The sequence below is a fragment of the Spea bombifrons genome, chromosome 4 (genome assembly GCF_027358695.1).
Source record: "Spea bombifrons isolate aSpeBom1 chromosome 4, aSpeBom1.2.pri, whole genome shotgun sequence".
NCBI lineage: Eukaryota > Metazoa > Chordata > Amphibia > Anura > Pelobatidae > Spea > Spea bombifrons.
Window position 1 is genome coordinate 75041573 of NC_071090.1, and position 14920 is coordinate 75056492.

A 14920-nucleotide genomic window follows, 5' to 3' on the forward strand; every position below is an offset into this window, starting at 1 on the left:
CATAACAGAACAGAACCGTATCTGTACAGCCGCCTGCTGAGCCCTAACCATGAGCAACGGCACGGAGGTTCGGTAAAGCGCAGTGTGGCGTTCCCCGCTGGTGATGGCCTCTTCGAGCTGGGCCCCTCCTCGGCTCGATGACTTCATTCTGACGGATAAGCTCGGCAGCGGGACCTATGCCACAGTGTACAAGGCTTACCGGAAGGTGAGGTGCCCTGCGCGTGACGGTGGCTTTGGAACCACACCGAGAACGTTAACGTGATTTGAATAAAAAGAAATCATTGTATTAAATATTTCCTTGTAGCTGCTGTAACTCCGTTATATCCTCCCTTCCTTGTTTTACTCCAGTGCCACACGTCACATTTTAAGTGCCCCCTATAAACGGGTGAGGCACGGAGCTTTGGCTCCTACGATTATAATTCTGGTGATTCATTTTTTTGCAGGGTGCTTTGCATAAAAGCCAATGTACATCGTTTTAGGACGATATCTGCTAAATACGTAGACTGGTGAATGCTAAGGGGTCCAACTTAGTTTATTTGCTACGTACACATGATGTCATAGTGTGTAGAATAAAAATAACCCAACAGGCATATTCTGATCATATTCCTGAAGAAGAGACCTAAGTAGTCACAAAACCTTGCATTCTGGTACTCTTCAGTTTGCCAGTAAAGGTGTCATATCCGCCAAATTTGCTTTTTTTCCCCTTTCCACGGTTGACATGGTACATTTCTATACCCCGATTTTATCTGAGAAAAAGACCCCCGAGGTTCCTAAAGCTCAGAATATGTAAATATTACACTTTTTTCTACTTTGGCCAAATAAAAGTTATTTTTGGCTGTAGGTAAAAAAAAAAAAAAGTATGGTGATTGTGACAGCTTCATATTATGATGGGAGTACAATTTCCTTGAAATATATATATATATATATATATATATATATATATATACGGTATATCTCTATATATCTCTATATATATATCTATTTGCATCTATTAGCGGAACACACGTGAAGTGGTGGCTGTCAAATGTGTCAGCAAGAAAAGCTTGAACAAAGCATCGGTGGAGAACCTTCTGACCGAGATCGAGATCCTGAAGACAGTTCGTCACCCGCATATCCTCGAGCTGAAGGACTTCCAGGTAGTCAGCTTAGGTTTGGACATTCATTTTCATTTCTTCATGAGAAATTGTGATGCTAAAGTACTTCTATAAATTTTTGTATACTATATGGACCTATGAGCCTCATTGTCACTCTATCCAGCAGAGCCTTAGTGTAAATTCTTGGCCGTCGAAGGTCCAAAGGCCCAGCATGACTGACAATTCCCACAGTGGCAATCCTTTAATATGTACCGAGATACAGTATACATACACACTCTATAGTTTTAATACCAGATGTCGTGACAATCTTTGTAATTTATATAAGTTGTAGATATGTAGATATTTTTATTTACCATTCCCTTCTGTTTTTCTTCATGCTTTACAGTGGGACCGGGACTATATATTTTTAATCACAGAGTACTGTCCAGGGGGCGATCTATCACGCTTTATCCGAACGCGTAGGATTCTTCCTGAAAGCATTGTACAGATCTTCCTTCAGCAGCTAGGTATGTCCATGTCTCTTTGAGCACCCTTTCCTATGCTCTTTCTTAGTTTCCCTTACCCTTAATTCTGCTGGTAGTCTTTTTACTCTCCACGGGCACTTTATCATATTGAATGGATACATTATAAACTGCCAGGTCCCCTTAAATGGTATGGTCACCTGTTTCTCCTATTGTACTTCTTTTAACTGACACTTTCCCAAAGTTATGCTCATTTATGGCTCCCATCTCATACTGATACCTACTCTGCTATCTACTCTCTAGTCTACCAAGTTTAGATCTTTCCTCTCTGTTAGTGCTCCTTATGGCACTCAGTGTTATTTGTCCCAGTGGACTGCCCATCGCGGTCTTAAACCAACGCCAAACCTTTGCCCCTAGCATCATACAGTGCTGTCACATCCAGCCTAACACATTACATCTACATTTCCTAGTTCTTTATTCTATTCCTTCACCCCATTTATTGGGGAAGACCAAGGGTACCAGGTGAGAAACTGGAGTACTTCTATAACAGAGAGAGTCAATTCTAAGAGAATGGGTGCATATGTTGTTCTAATAGGAATTAAAGTCCTAAGAACTATTCAGACGTATGACATCTTAGAATACTGCACTATTGTCTCAGTTTGTGCGCTCTGATTCTCCATCTTTTCTCACCGCAGCAAGTGCTCTTAAGTTCCTGTATGAGAGAAACATTTCCCATTTAGACCTGAAACCTCAGAATATTCTCCTCAACAGCTTGGACAGACCTCATCTCAAGTTGTCTGGTGAGTGTGTGATTCAAGCTGTGTGATAAAGCAAGTAAATAAATTGATCTTTTCAGCCTCATCTCATCTCCTCATTAGATTTTGGTTTCGCTCAGCACATGTCTTCTCAGGATGAAACCCAGGATCTGAGAGGCTCTCCTCTTTATATGGCTCCAGAGATGATCTGCAGCAGGCACTATGATGCCAGGGTGGATCTATGGTCTGTCGGCGTCATTCTGTATGGTGAGTTGCCCTTACCATTGATGTGAAAATTATTGTGACGGCAGAACGACTTTCCAATATGTTAAATGATAACTATGATAACCTCGTCAGGCCAACTTTATAATGCCTTTATTAATATTCTAGATCAGGGCTTGACAAATTTGTTGTGAATCTAGGCGCCAGGTAAAAAAGTTAGGAGCCAGGATTTTTTTTTAAACTAACAGTTGGTCAGGAGGGATCCGATCATCATCAGCCCACTTATTAAAATCACAGCGTTTGACCTGGAAGCACCCTGGACTTTCAGGTCAGTGCTGTTTGTTTTTTTTTTTAAATACATTTTTTTCATTTTTTTTAACTCTTTCGATGCTGATGTTCCATTGGAGCACAGCATTGACAGATATTTAGTCCCCACAAGCTTGTGGGGACAAATGTTAACCCCTGCAATGCCACGAATGTGTCATACACAATTGTGGCATTGAAGGGGTTAACGCTGCACTGTCGCTCTCATGGAGTGATCAGGCAGCAGGGGGGTGTTGGGGCTGCTCTCCACACTCATGGCGAGACCAAAGAACCCTCTCACCCTGTCCCTGAAGCTGCCTCTATAGACCAGCCACTGCAGGGGGGAGTCTGATGACTGCTGTAGGCTTCCATGCCTACAGGAATCATCAAAGGGCTTGTGGGGGCTCGTTTTTTTGCTGTTGCTGGTCTGCCTGGACTTCCAGGCAGACCACCGGCAGCAGAGCCCCTTACAAAACGGGAGTTAACCCCTAAAACGCCGCGATCATTGAAGGGGTAAACGCTGCACTGTCGCTCTCAGGGAGCGATCAGGCAGCGGGGGGGGGGTGTTGGGGCTGGTCTCCACACTCATGTGGAGACCGAAGAACCCTCTCCCCTGTCCCTGAAGCTGCCTCTGGCAGCTGGGACTCAATTGCTGGTCTATGGACCAGCCATTGCAGAGGGAGTCTCTTTGATGACTGCTGTAGGCTTCCATACCTACAGGAGTCATCAAAGGGCTTGTGGGGCCTCGTTTTTGCTGTTGCTGGTCTGCCACAGCAGCAAAGCCCCCAAAACGGGAATTAACCCCTAAATGCCGCGATCGCTGTCGCTCCCATGGAGCGATCAGGCAGCTGGGGGGTGTTGGGTGAGGTCCCCAGACTTGTGTGGGGACCCAATCAACACACAAACCCCTTCCCTGAGGCTGCCTGTGGCAGCTGAAAACACGATTGCTGCTTTTCCAGCAACCGCGTTTTCAGCCTACAGGATCACTCCGTGGGAGTGATCTCAGGCTCGGGGGCGGGCTCGGAGTGGCTGTGCTGTCTGCCCAGACTTCTGGGCAGACAGCAGCAGCGCCCCCATGTGGTGACTCAGCCTCTTACATCCACAATTTTTTCTGGATGTAAGAGGCTGACAAAACCTAGGCGCCAGGACAAAATTCTCTGTCGCCATGGCGACCTGGCGCCTGGGATTTGTCGAGCCCTGTTCTAGATATATAAGTGTCTATAGACAAGCCACTGGACGTGGCTCGCTGAAAAAACACATAAAAAACTAGGATTATACGAGACTGCTGCCTCTTAAGTTATTTTCTAGCTTATGGAACAAGCTCGCCGGTACTTGTCTTGGTCAGCTTTGTGAACATTTGTCTACTATGAATTATGACGTTTGTAAGAGTTGAATATGCTAAAAATATTTAGGTTGTAGCACTTGTCATGCAGGGCATTGTCGGCGAGTGTGTTTGTGGGTTATTCTACTCCACTTGTATATTCTACTTTAGTCTGCGGGATCCAGGAAGAACAAACCTGATAGGTACATGGACATTTTATGAATGGATTTTTACATCCAAGGCATCACTAAGCCCCCTTGTTCCAAGACACTGTTTTCATCCAAAACCCTAAAATTTATATGGGGAAAAATAAAGGTGTTTTAACTGTGATCAAAATATGAGGGAGTACTGGTGACAATGGCCCAAGGTACCATAAGTGATCCATTGCATTTACTTTGAGTCTATGCATTTCTCTTTTCTTTTTGTTTCCAGAGGCTCTTTTTGGGAAGGCACCATTTGCATCCAAATCCTTCTCAGAACTGGAGGAAAAAATCCGCAGTGGCCGAACAATAGAGGTAGTGGGAGAGAGAGATAGAGAGGGTCAGGAACGTGCGGCAGGAATGCGAGAATGAGGAAACAATTAAGGCGAGGGAAACAGAGTGCAAGTGTACAGTCCAAGAAACTGAATGAGTAATTAGTGACTGTGGGTATCAGAACACCATTAGTATGGATAAGAAGGAATAGTATAATGAGAATCAAAAAGTTAGCATAAATCGAGAAATGAAGCAATGTGGGATAAACACCACAAAGACATAGATCAGAACATTAGAGAGCAAATTATTTTCCTATCTATGTACTGCCTGCCCTTCCCCATTTCCGCTTATATTCTTTCGAACTCCTAGATTCCCACCAGGCCACGAGTGTCCCCTAAATGCCGGGACCTGTTGCAGAGGCTTCTGAAGAGAGACCCCGATGAACGAATTTCATTCCCAGAATTCTTCACTCATCCATTTGTGGACCTGGAGCACATGCCATGTGAAGAGTCTCTACAGAAGGCTGTACGTAAAGGAATGGGCCGTAGATATAGTTTTTGTCATTAGCTCGCTCCCCATTTATCAGATACATTCCCTAAAGTTTGTTTGATTGGGGAATCCCATTGTTTTGTTTTCCATTTGCTTGGTTCCTTATAACTTTAGGTAGAATAAAATTCTGTATGGAAAACGCTCTTAAGTGACTAAGAGACTCTATACTGCCCGTTGCCCCCTCTATAGTTTTGCTAGAAAACAAATAGTTTTCTCTATTTCAAAGTTCTGTCGCAGTAGGCAGGGTTGACCTTTCTGTGCAGAGCAGCATAGGACAAAAAACTTGGAGCATACTGACGAGCTCCAAACTGCATCCCGAATTACTACAAATAATATGAAGCTGTGTATTTATTAAATATTGTGTACAAAAGTGCTGCTAATTTGCATTATGATGTACTAAACCTGGTAGATTTCTCCTACAAGAAAAGGCTGGGTGAAAATGATTATTCTGGAATTTGCTATTTAGTAAATGAACCCTCTTTTTCTTGCTTAGTCACCTAATTTGACAAACCACTCATAAACTTGTGTTTTTTTTTTATCCCCATTGATCCCGTAGGCCTCCCTGGTTATTGAAGCTGTGGAGAAGGATGCGGCTGAAGATTTTGCCACTGCTCTCACACTATATTGCAGAGCCCTGGATTATTTCATCCCTGCCCTGCACTGTAAGGACTTCTTCATAACCATCATTAATGCACTATACTGTATTGTTACACATAGTATACCGCTATGCAGTCAAGTGTGAAGGGTTGAATTCTCAAGATCACACAGCCTGGATCCCTCATAGATCACTCTTAGTCAGGGGTGGGCTAGCCCAGAGGGTGGGGGGTTTGCAACTGGCTTCCAGCCCTTTGCTAATTCTACACACAGATAGTAGAGAGGCATCTGGCTCCGAAGACAGACTGTGCACAAGGTAAGTGTGTGTGACTTTTTGTGTAACCGTTAGTGTATGTGGGGGGGGGAGTCCAAGGGGCCACTTAGCTTTACATGCCCCCCCAAAGGGTTCCAGACCTCCTCTCCTCTTAATTATATCTGAACATCTCAGCTGGTACTGTTATGTCTGTTATATCAGGTAAACAACAATATTTGGATACAAGAATATGTTTAGCTGGGGAGAAGTAATTGTTTTCATAAGGCCCTTGTATTAGAAATATTTGGTTACTACCATTGAAGCACAACAATAACATTTTTGTAATAGACTGTTAAAGGGTTAATATTTAGATTGGCAGCTCTTTTATAAAGTTACCAAGTGTGCTTATTTGCCATTGGGTTGTAGTGATTTAATCCCCTATGGACGTCACTGCTGACGTCACCCGGAAGGTCATCGGAGGACAGGATATCCCCTGCAGGGATATGCGATCGCTTCGATGAGGCGCAGGCGCTGCGATCTCTATGCTAGTCTGTGGGGACTTGCATATAGATCACAGTGTGATCGGTGCGGGGGGACCGCAGGGAGGAGAGTGAGAAACCATGTCTCTCACCCTCCTCCCATGCTGAAACACAAAACGAAGAAAAAAAATGATTAGTGATTTTAAAATAAATCACTAAAAAATGACAATGAATAATAATAATATAAAAAAACAATAAAGTGAGCTAAGTGATGTCATTGTAACATCACTGGAATTAATAACATGTTCAAGAGGTCCCTAAGAGGACCTCTAACCATTATAAAAAAATACATATAAAAAATGCAAAAAAAAAAATATATATATATAAAAAAAGAAAAAAAAAACCTTGCATCCCATTGCCCTAACACATCTACCCAGTATAACCCTCCTGCCCTCACAACCCACAAACTCGTTAAGCAACAAGCATAAAAATTCTACGAATAATGTACACCTTATAGTATGTTCCTTATAAGTGCTGGGAAAGTATGGAAAATCTATATAAATTAGGTATTTCTGAAATCATGACACCTGGATTGATAAACTTGGAGGGGATTTTCCATCACTGTAACTAATTTTGTGAGGATTCAGAGGGAAAATTTCTAAAAGATTTTTTTTTTTTCAAATTTTTGCTAGTTCTTTACTAAATTTCTCATCTTCTCATCAAGTTTTCAGCTAATCATCCAACTATGGTTTTAAAAGAAAGCTCTATCTTTGCTTGAAAAAACAATATATAGTTTACATGGGTACACTATTCACAGGAAAAGAGAATAATCGCTGAACCGACATAGCGCTAAATGTCTCACGGACTTGAGGTACCAAAAACTCCTAGGACTGAAGGGGTTAAGTTAAAATTGCATAATTTTGCATTGCCCCCCTGGTGATTTTGAGAAAAGATAAATAAGAAATAAAACACTCAATTCCATTGTTCTAACATCATTTTTAATAACATTGTACTTATGCATGGTACATTGGATTATACAAAATGGTATATTTTAAAAGTGCTAGGCGCTGTGAGGGGCTGAGGACCGGTTTTTGGTAATTTACAGGCCAGGCCTTCTCATGTAAAAATTGAATGAAAAAAATAAATAGTGCAAGCTACCGTGTTTCCCCGATAGTAAGACACCCCCGATAGTAAGACGTATCGGGGGTTTCAGAGGGGTCGGCTAATATAAGCCGTACCCCGAAAGTAAGACATATGTCTTACTTTCGGGGAAACACGGGGGATTTGCCGGGTCCGCCACTCTAAGGGGCCGGGAAGTCCCCACCAAGGCCGGCCTTACGTGTCTGCGGCCGCACAGGATTTAAATTAAAACATCGGGGTTTTTTTTTAACTTTATTTAACATCCTCCATGTTAAATAAAGTTTTTTTAACTTTATTTAACATGGAGGATGTTAAATAAAGTTGAAAAAAACCCCCGATGTTTTTATTTAAACCCTGTGCGGCCGCAGACCCCTAAGGCCGGCCCCTTAGAGCAGGGCCGACCTTTGGGGTGTGCGACCGCACAGGGCGCCACACTCCAGGGGGTGCCAACCTGCGGCACCCGGCACCCCTCCAGAGACGGACAGTAATGTCCGCCGCTGGAGGAGCAGGCTCGCAAGGGAGCGGTATCGGAGGTCTTTAACAGACCTCCGGCTCCCTTGAGTGATTTTAAGCCGGGTTCAACCCGGCTTAAAATCACTCAAGGGAGCCGGAGGTCTGTTAATGACCTCCGATACCGCTCCCTTGTGATCTGCGCGGCAACAGCTGTTGTGCGCCGGGGTTTCTTGTCAGATCCCGGCGCACAACACTGAAGCCGCGCCCACCGCTGTCCGTGCCCTCTGAACCAGGAAGAAGACAGAACTGAAGAAGAGGAGCGAAGAGGAGGAAAAGAAGCTGAAAGAAGAAAGGAAAGGTAGGAAAGCATTAAGTGAGAGTGGATTGGTGTATATGTGTGTGGATTGGTGTATGTGTGTGTGGATTGGTGTATATGTGTGTGGATTGGTGTATATGTGTGTGGATTGGTGTATATGTGTGTGGATTGGTATATGTGTGTGGATTAGTGTATATGTGTGTGGATTTGTGTATACGTGTGGATTTGTGTATATGTGTGTGGATTGGTATACGTGTGGATTGGTAGGTGTGTTGATTGGTAAGTGTGTGAGAGTGATGGGTGTTATGCTGTACCATTTCCAATGTCTTTTTCATGATCTAATTATGCTCTAAAAGTACATCATAACTCCCATCACTCTCAATTTTTTCCCAATATAAGACATACCCCGAAAGTAAGACATAGTGGGGCTTTTAGGGATAAAAAGAAAGTAAGACACTGTCTTACTTTCGGGGAAACACGGTATCTCTGTATCATGCTATTTTCTAGGGGTTCCCGAGGGACCCTAGACCTTTTGCTGAACCAAAACCACAGCTTGAAATAGACCCAAAAGCAGGAGAATGGGGCAGGGTTTTGGACTTGTGCCAATTCTTTTTTATATGCACGTTTATACTTAAGTGCCTAGTGGACACAGAGACCTTTAAATCAAAAGTTACGTTGATATGGTAGATATTGGTCAATTGATGTGAGTAACTTGAGGTTACATGCGCTTCTGTAGGACAATTGATCATGTAGTTGTGTGTCTTGTAGATGAAACAGATGCCAGAAGAAAACAAGCTTTGAGGTCAAAGGTTAGTATGGACAGTTTGATGTTTTAAAGGATCTTCAATTTAACAAGACATCGCTCCAGCATTCAAAAGCACCCCAGATTATTTTTATTATTTTATCTCATGGCTGCTTTCAGTCACAATAGCACATAGTCAAGCATCCCTGACATATTCTTTCCTAGAAGCCACGCAGTGGTGCCCTGATATCACCCTGTCTTTTTCCAAATACAGAGCATTACATTTTCTAAAGGGTTTTCTTGTGGTTTTGTAATGTTGATAATAAAGAGGTGAAATACTTACAATGAATATTGTGTGGTTAAAAAAAAAGTGATGTTGGTGCAAAGTTTGAAAAGTGGCCTTATCACCATAGAACCCAACTGAATGTTCCAGCCAATTGGGTCTTTTCATTGGTTTCTAGAGGTTAATCCCAGGGCTTCTAGGACTATGTTAGTCTGTGTCTCCTAAGTATGTGGGTATTCTTAAATTGAGTCTGCTCTGGGCTCTGAACCTGTGGTTCTTTACCCTGTACCTTGCTCGCTTCTTGTCCGTGCAGGTCTCCCAGTACGTCTCTAGAGCAGAGGAACTGAAGGTCCTGGTGTCCTCAAGTAACAAAACTCATTTGATGCAAGGCCACTCATCACGGGAACTCTTGAGGGGTGAGTTCCAGCACTTTGCATGGTGTCGTGATCAGCCTGGAATCTGATTGTTCCAAACCACTGTGTTACCTACCAGAGTGTGCACATTAAGTAAAAAGCCACGAGACACTGTGTATTTCAACTGGATGAATTGCACTACATAGAATATGATAATACAATATACTACTACAATACAAATATGTTATTAGAGAACAGAATAGACTTAACTAGACTTGGGCTACTATACCAGATGGGTTGCTTTTCTGGTGCCTATTGTGCAACCTACACTGGCCTCACAGCTCCATAGGATGTAATCTGGGTGATCTATTATAATATATTACATGGGTGGCTGTTTTTCATTTTAACAATCTCTCTTCTGTATTATTGTTTTATGCTGATGCTTGTCATGGTGCTCAGAAATGGCCCAGGACAAGCCGCGTCTATATGCTGCTTTGGACGTGGCCTCGGCTGCTGTTGCTAAGGTAAGTAGCTGAAAGAGGAAGGTTGGCGTGGCTAGGATCAACGTGACCCCACAGGATGCCATTCGGCTTCTTCTCCCATCTTCCATCATTGTGTCTACAGGATGAGGAGGGTTTGATGGTCGATGCCCTCGACCTATACCAGCAGAGTCTGGGGGAGCTGCTACTAATGTTATCAGGTGAGTTACAACAAATTCCAAATCTATATGCAATTAAGGATATCACTGAATTTCAGCTATAATGTAATTGTATATATATAACATGTATATAATGTGTTTATATATTATTACATCCCAAAGTCGATGTGATTACTATGGTTTTATCTGACAGTTACAAATGCAGTTGTTTGCTAAAGTGGATGTTGGTGCTTCTCGCTGCAATAACTCATGAGGTCTTTGTCAGTGGGGAGAGACATAATGATAGATATCGATACATAGAGAAACCTAACTATAAAGGGCAATAAGAGCGACTGATGGAGAGATGCACTGATATATTGTGAATCTCTAAAGATGACTTTGCTAGGTTACAGCGTACAGCTTTTCCTAACCTCTCTAATTTAACACTTGGTGTGGTGTGTTAGTTTTACGGTACATTGATTTCCAATTCCACGGAGAAACTGGTGGGGAGGAACTCTTTAAAAATTGTGTCCCCCCCATTGTACTTGTGGATATTACCGTATTTAGGTATTTTGTCGTTACTTGAAGGCCCCTGAAGGCTTAGGTGGGCTTTGGCCCACTAGAATGTATCACAAAAAATCTAAATAATCTGCTCTGAGATCAGTTTCCAGTGTCAGAACCTCACAATAAGATCTCGCATATTTAAAGGAAAGGCTGAACTTGTGCTTTTGTCTTTTTAAATAACTTAGCTGAGCCTTCCTGTCATGATCTCTTGCAGCTGAGCCACCTGGAAGAAGGAGAGAGCTATTGCATTCAGAGGTGAGCAGAAGTCTATGCCATATACCGACACTGATAATCCTGAAGTGAAAAAACATTCAAAGGCTCAAAGAAAAAATAAGAAATATAAAGGAGTAAAAGCCGATAATATACCTGTCAAGCAAAGCCACATATTATAATTTAGTTGCCCTTGATGGGCAGGTTACCAAGGTCTGAATTTTTCTAGCAGGTAAAGGGTTATTGCTGGGCTATTTCAGTGTTCCCGCATTGCCACATCGATACGAATTACAGGTAGCAGGGTTCATGTCCCTCTATATCACATACTATCTCTGTTTATTCAATCGCTTTAGAGATGTAAAGGGGTTTCCTCAGTATATTTGTATTTTTTGTATGTTTATAAGTTTAAAAGTTTATATGTTTAAAAGTGTGTGGGTTTTTTTAACCGGATAAGGTTTTTTTCCCCACAGATTCAGACACTTATGAGACGAGCAGAATTCCTAAAAGAGCAGGTAAGTGTTAAAGTACCAAAAAAATAGTAATACGGACAGGGCTTTATACCTGGGGCCGTACATTGCTTTGGTTTTCATAGCCTACAATCCAGCTATGAAATCAGACTGTTTTTTGTTAGTGAATACAGCAAAGTCTTGCTTAACCATTTCCTTACTTTGTTTTAGTACCCTACGTACCATACATTTTTTTTTGCAATTCTCTCTTTCCATGTTTCAAGTACCAACACAAATCCCTGATTACAGACATACCCCCCACCACCACATTTTCTAGAGGGCCACATCTATCCCTGTGGGGTAGTATTTTTAATACTTTGGTATTAAGGGGTTTGGGGCAATGGGATGACCGGGCTTTTATTATTATTATTATTATTTCTCTCTTTTTTTAACTCTTATTAGTTCAATATGGATAAATATCTAATGTATGCCACTGATGTCAAAATGACATCACAGCTCACGGTATTGTTAATTTTTTAATTTATATTTCATTATTTTTTTAACTTTAACGTTTTCACTTTGTGGAAAGAGGGAGAAACGATGTTTCTCACTCTCTTCCTCCTATCTACCCCGTATTGATCAGAAAGCAGAGGCTCCTATGCGTGCGATCAGCCAGCTGGGTGAGCAATCAGAGATCCCAGCAGGTTCTAGGCAGACCTTTCTGAGTCTCTCGTGTGCTCCGTTGACTTTCTGGTGGGTGTCAGCAGTCATACCTACCAGAAGGAAAGGCCAGATCGGGCGTTTCTTACGTAACCGTGTACCGGTGCTGAATAGCCTGATAAGTGTCCCTGCCGCGGTGAAAATTGCATGACGTACATGTACATCCCATTTTTTTTGCTATGACCTCTTGTTCTAACATTTCTCCTCCTTTGAAATAAACGTCCCTCCTTGTGAGCTTTATGACACTATATCAAATTTCAATTAATTGTGGGACTTTTATATATACCGTATTGGCCCGAATATAGGCCGCACTTTTTTCCCCCACTTTAAGTCTTTAAAGTGGGGGTGCGGCCTATATTCGGGGTCTAGCGCCCGACGCCCGGGACGTGCAGTCCCGGGCGCCGGGCAGGCAGCGGGGTTAGGATACAGATCCCCCACAGCGGTGCAGGGGACCTGCATCCTACTGTCTGATACGCTCAGACAGCCTCCCCTGCCGGCACTTTCCACGGGGGGGAGTACCGGCACGGGAGGTTGTCTAAGCGCATCGCGCGGACGTTCACCGGCAGCGGCGATGCGCCGGTGAACGTGCGCACGATGCATTCTAACCCCCCCCGACTTACCAGGGCAGACTCCCGGGTGTCTTGCAGGGCCGGCGGAAGACATCTACGCAATACGCGTATACAACTTCCGGTGCCGGCACTTCCGCTGAGTGCCGGCACCGGGAGTTGTATACACGATGTGCATAGATGTCCCCCTCCGGCCCCGTAAGACACCCGGGAGTCTGCTCTGGTAAGTCGGGGGGGGGGAGAGGACAGAGTGGCAGCATATCGCGGGGAGGACAGAGTGGCAGCGTATCTCGAGGGGGGGGGAGGACAGAGTGGCAGCGTATCTCGAGGGGGGGGAGGACAGAGTGGCAGCATATCTCGGGGAGGGAGAGGACAGAGTGGCAGCATATCTCGGAGGGGGAGGACAGAGTGGCAGCATATCTCGGGGGGGGGGGAGGACAGAGTGGCAGCATGTTTTTTGGTGCTTTTTTAAAGAAAAACTTTTTCTTTAAAAAAGCAACAAACTTTTAGGGTGCGGCCTATATACGGGGGCGGCCTATATCCGAGCCAATACGGTATATATCAATGACCAGCTTGGTGCTTGTGAACTAAATCTTCTTGTTTTCGTCCAAAGATGAAGACATCTGACTGGAAGTCTGAATCCCTTGATCAGGAAGGCCTCTCGGAGTCTGTTCGAGGCTGTGAGTGCAGTAACATATATGTATATATATATATATATATATATATAATGTCTTTCACAACTTTCGCTGCACTGAGCGGTTTTGCCTTTTACAAAGCTTGCCGTCTCTGTGACCCTCTATGGATTTATCTCATTCATCTCTCTGTGTTTTCCTTCAATAGTTCTTTACACTTCCTCGTAATGTGCTCCTTCTGCTTCTTTTACCCTTTTTTTTGCCCTTCATTTCTCCTCCGTAACAGTTTCTTCAATTTTATCATTCACAGCATGTTCGTTGCAGTGACCACCTGCTGATGCACACCGACTACTGTGTGATTTTACATGTTCCTTTTTATGTATGTATTGCATTGTGATTATATAATAACTAACAATGATTAAATTATTTTCAACTGCTTGCTTCATTGTGTTTTATAAAACTCTTAGGGTTACCCAAAAATAAAAGCGAGCACATTTTGACATTTGCATACCATTCTTAAAGGTCGATATATCATTCTAGTATTGCTGGAGTTCAGTTGCCTCCCCAGTGCGTCCTGCCAGTCCAGTAGTAGATGTGGTACTGCAATGGAGGCGATGGTCTGTGCAGCTGCTGTCACAGACTTATTCTCTAGCGATTCCTCTTCTGTGCCACCATTTGATGCTGGGCTCTGGAATATTATGCCATGGAACCCCCCTGGCGGCTGTTGAGGGTGCCCAAGAACAGGTGACAGGGGTCCCTAAATTAAGCCTGTGCTCAGGGCAGATGACCCTTTGCTCTGTAGATACTGACACGTCATAGAGTCTTCAGCATCATCTATGGAGACGGTGCCTTTTACCTGCAATGTTTCTACACACGGAAATATACATTTACATTGTATGGAGTTAGATATAAGATATTTATGGTATGATAAATAAAGACTACAATCACATTCTACGCATGAAATGTGGCTAATTACACATATTTCCAAATTGTTCATTTTAATCACGGTTACAAATTAGAATTTTTGAAAATGCACAAAAGAGAACAACAAACACAACAAATCACAGCTTAGATCAGACTACAAATGAGACCAAAACACAGTGTTGGTACACAGGCAAAGAAAGGTTGTACAAATATGACTCTCTGCTCTAGGATGCATCCTATGAACCTCCAAGAATATTGACTTGGGCATTTCTGGGTATAAACATTTTTATCCATCTGATATAATGTCTAGAACAAACTGACTTGTGTTGTTATCTTGTGTCCCGACCCATTAATTTAGTTATTTGAAGGATCCATTTATATCTGTCCAAGGTGTGTTTTGCATTTAAGGGGTTTCTCTACTGGTAAGCTG

At 43.0% G+C, this 14920-nt stretch overlaps 1 protein-coding gene across 1 annotated transcript; it reads left to right on the forward strand.

The window, feature by feature from the left end:
• Positions 1-41: 41 nt before the first annotated feature.
• Positions 42-14004, forward strand: ULK3 (unc-51 like kinase 3). The gene is made up of 16 exons (XM_053463624.1): positions 42-205; positions 996-1136; positions 1480-1600; positions 2251-2355; positions 2434-2577; positions 4589-4671; positions 4999-5154; positions 5735-5840; positions 9182-9222; positions 9752-9854; positions 10251-10315; positions 10416-10491; positions 11207-11247; positions 11673-11714; positions 13548-13614; positions 13877-14004. Exons 1-16 carry the CDS (start codon positions 104-106, stop codon positions 13891-13893), a joined length of 1410 nt encoding a protein of 469 aa, XP_053319599.1. The 5' UTR covers positions 42-103; the 3' UTR covers positions 13894-14004.
• Positions 14005-14920: the final 916 nt, after the last annotated feature.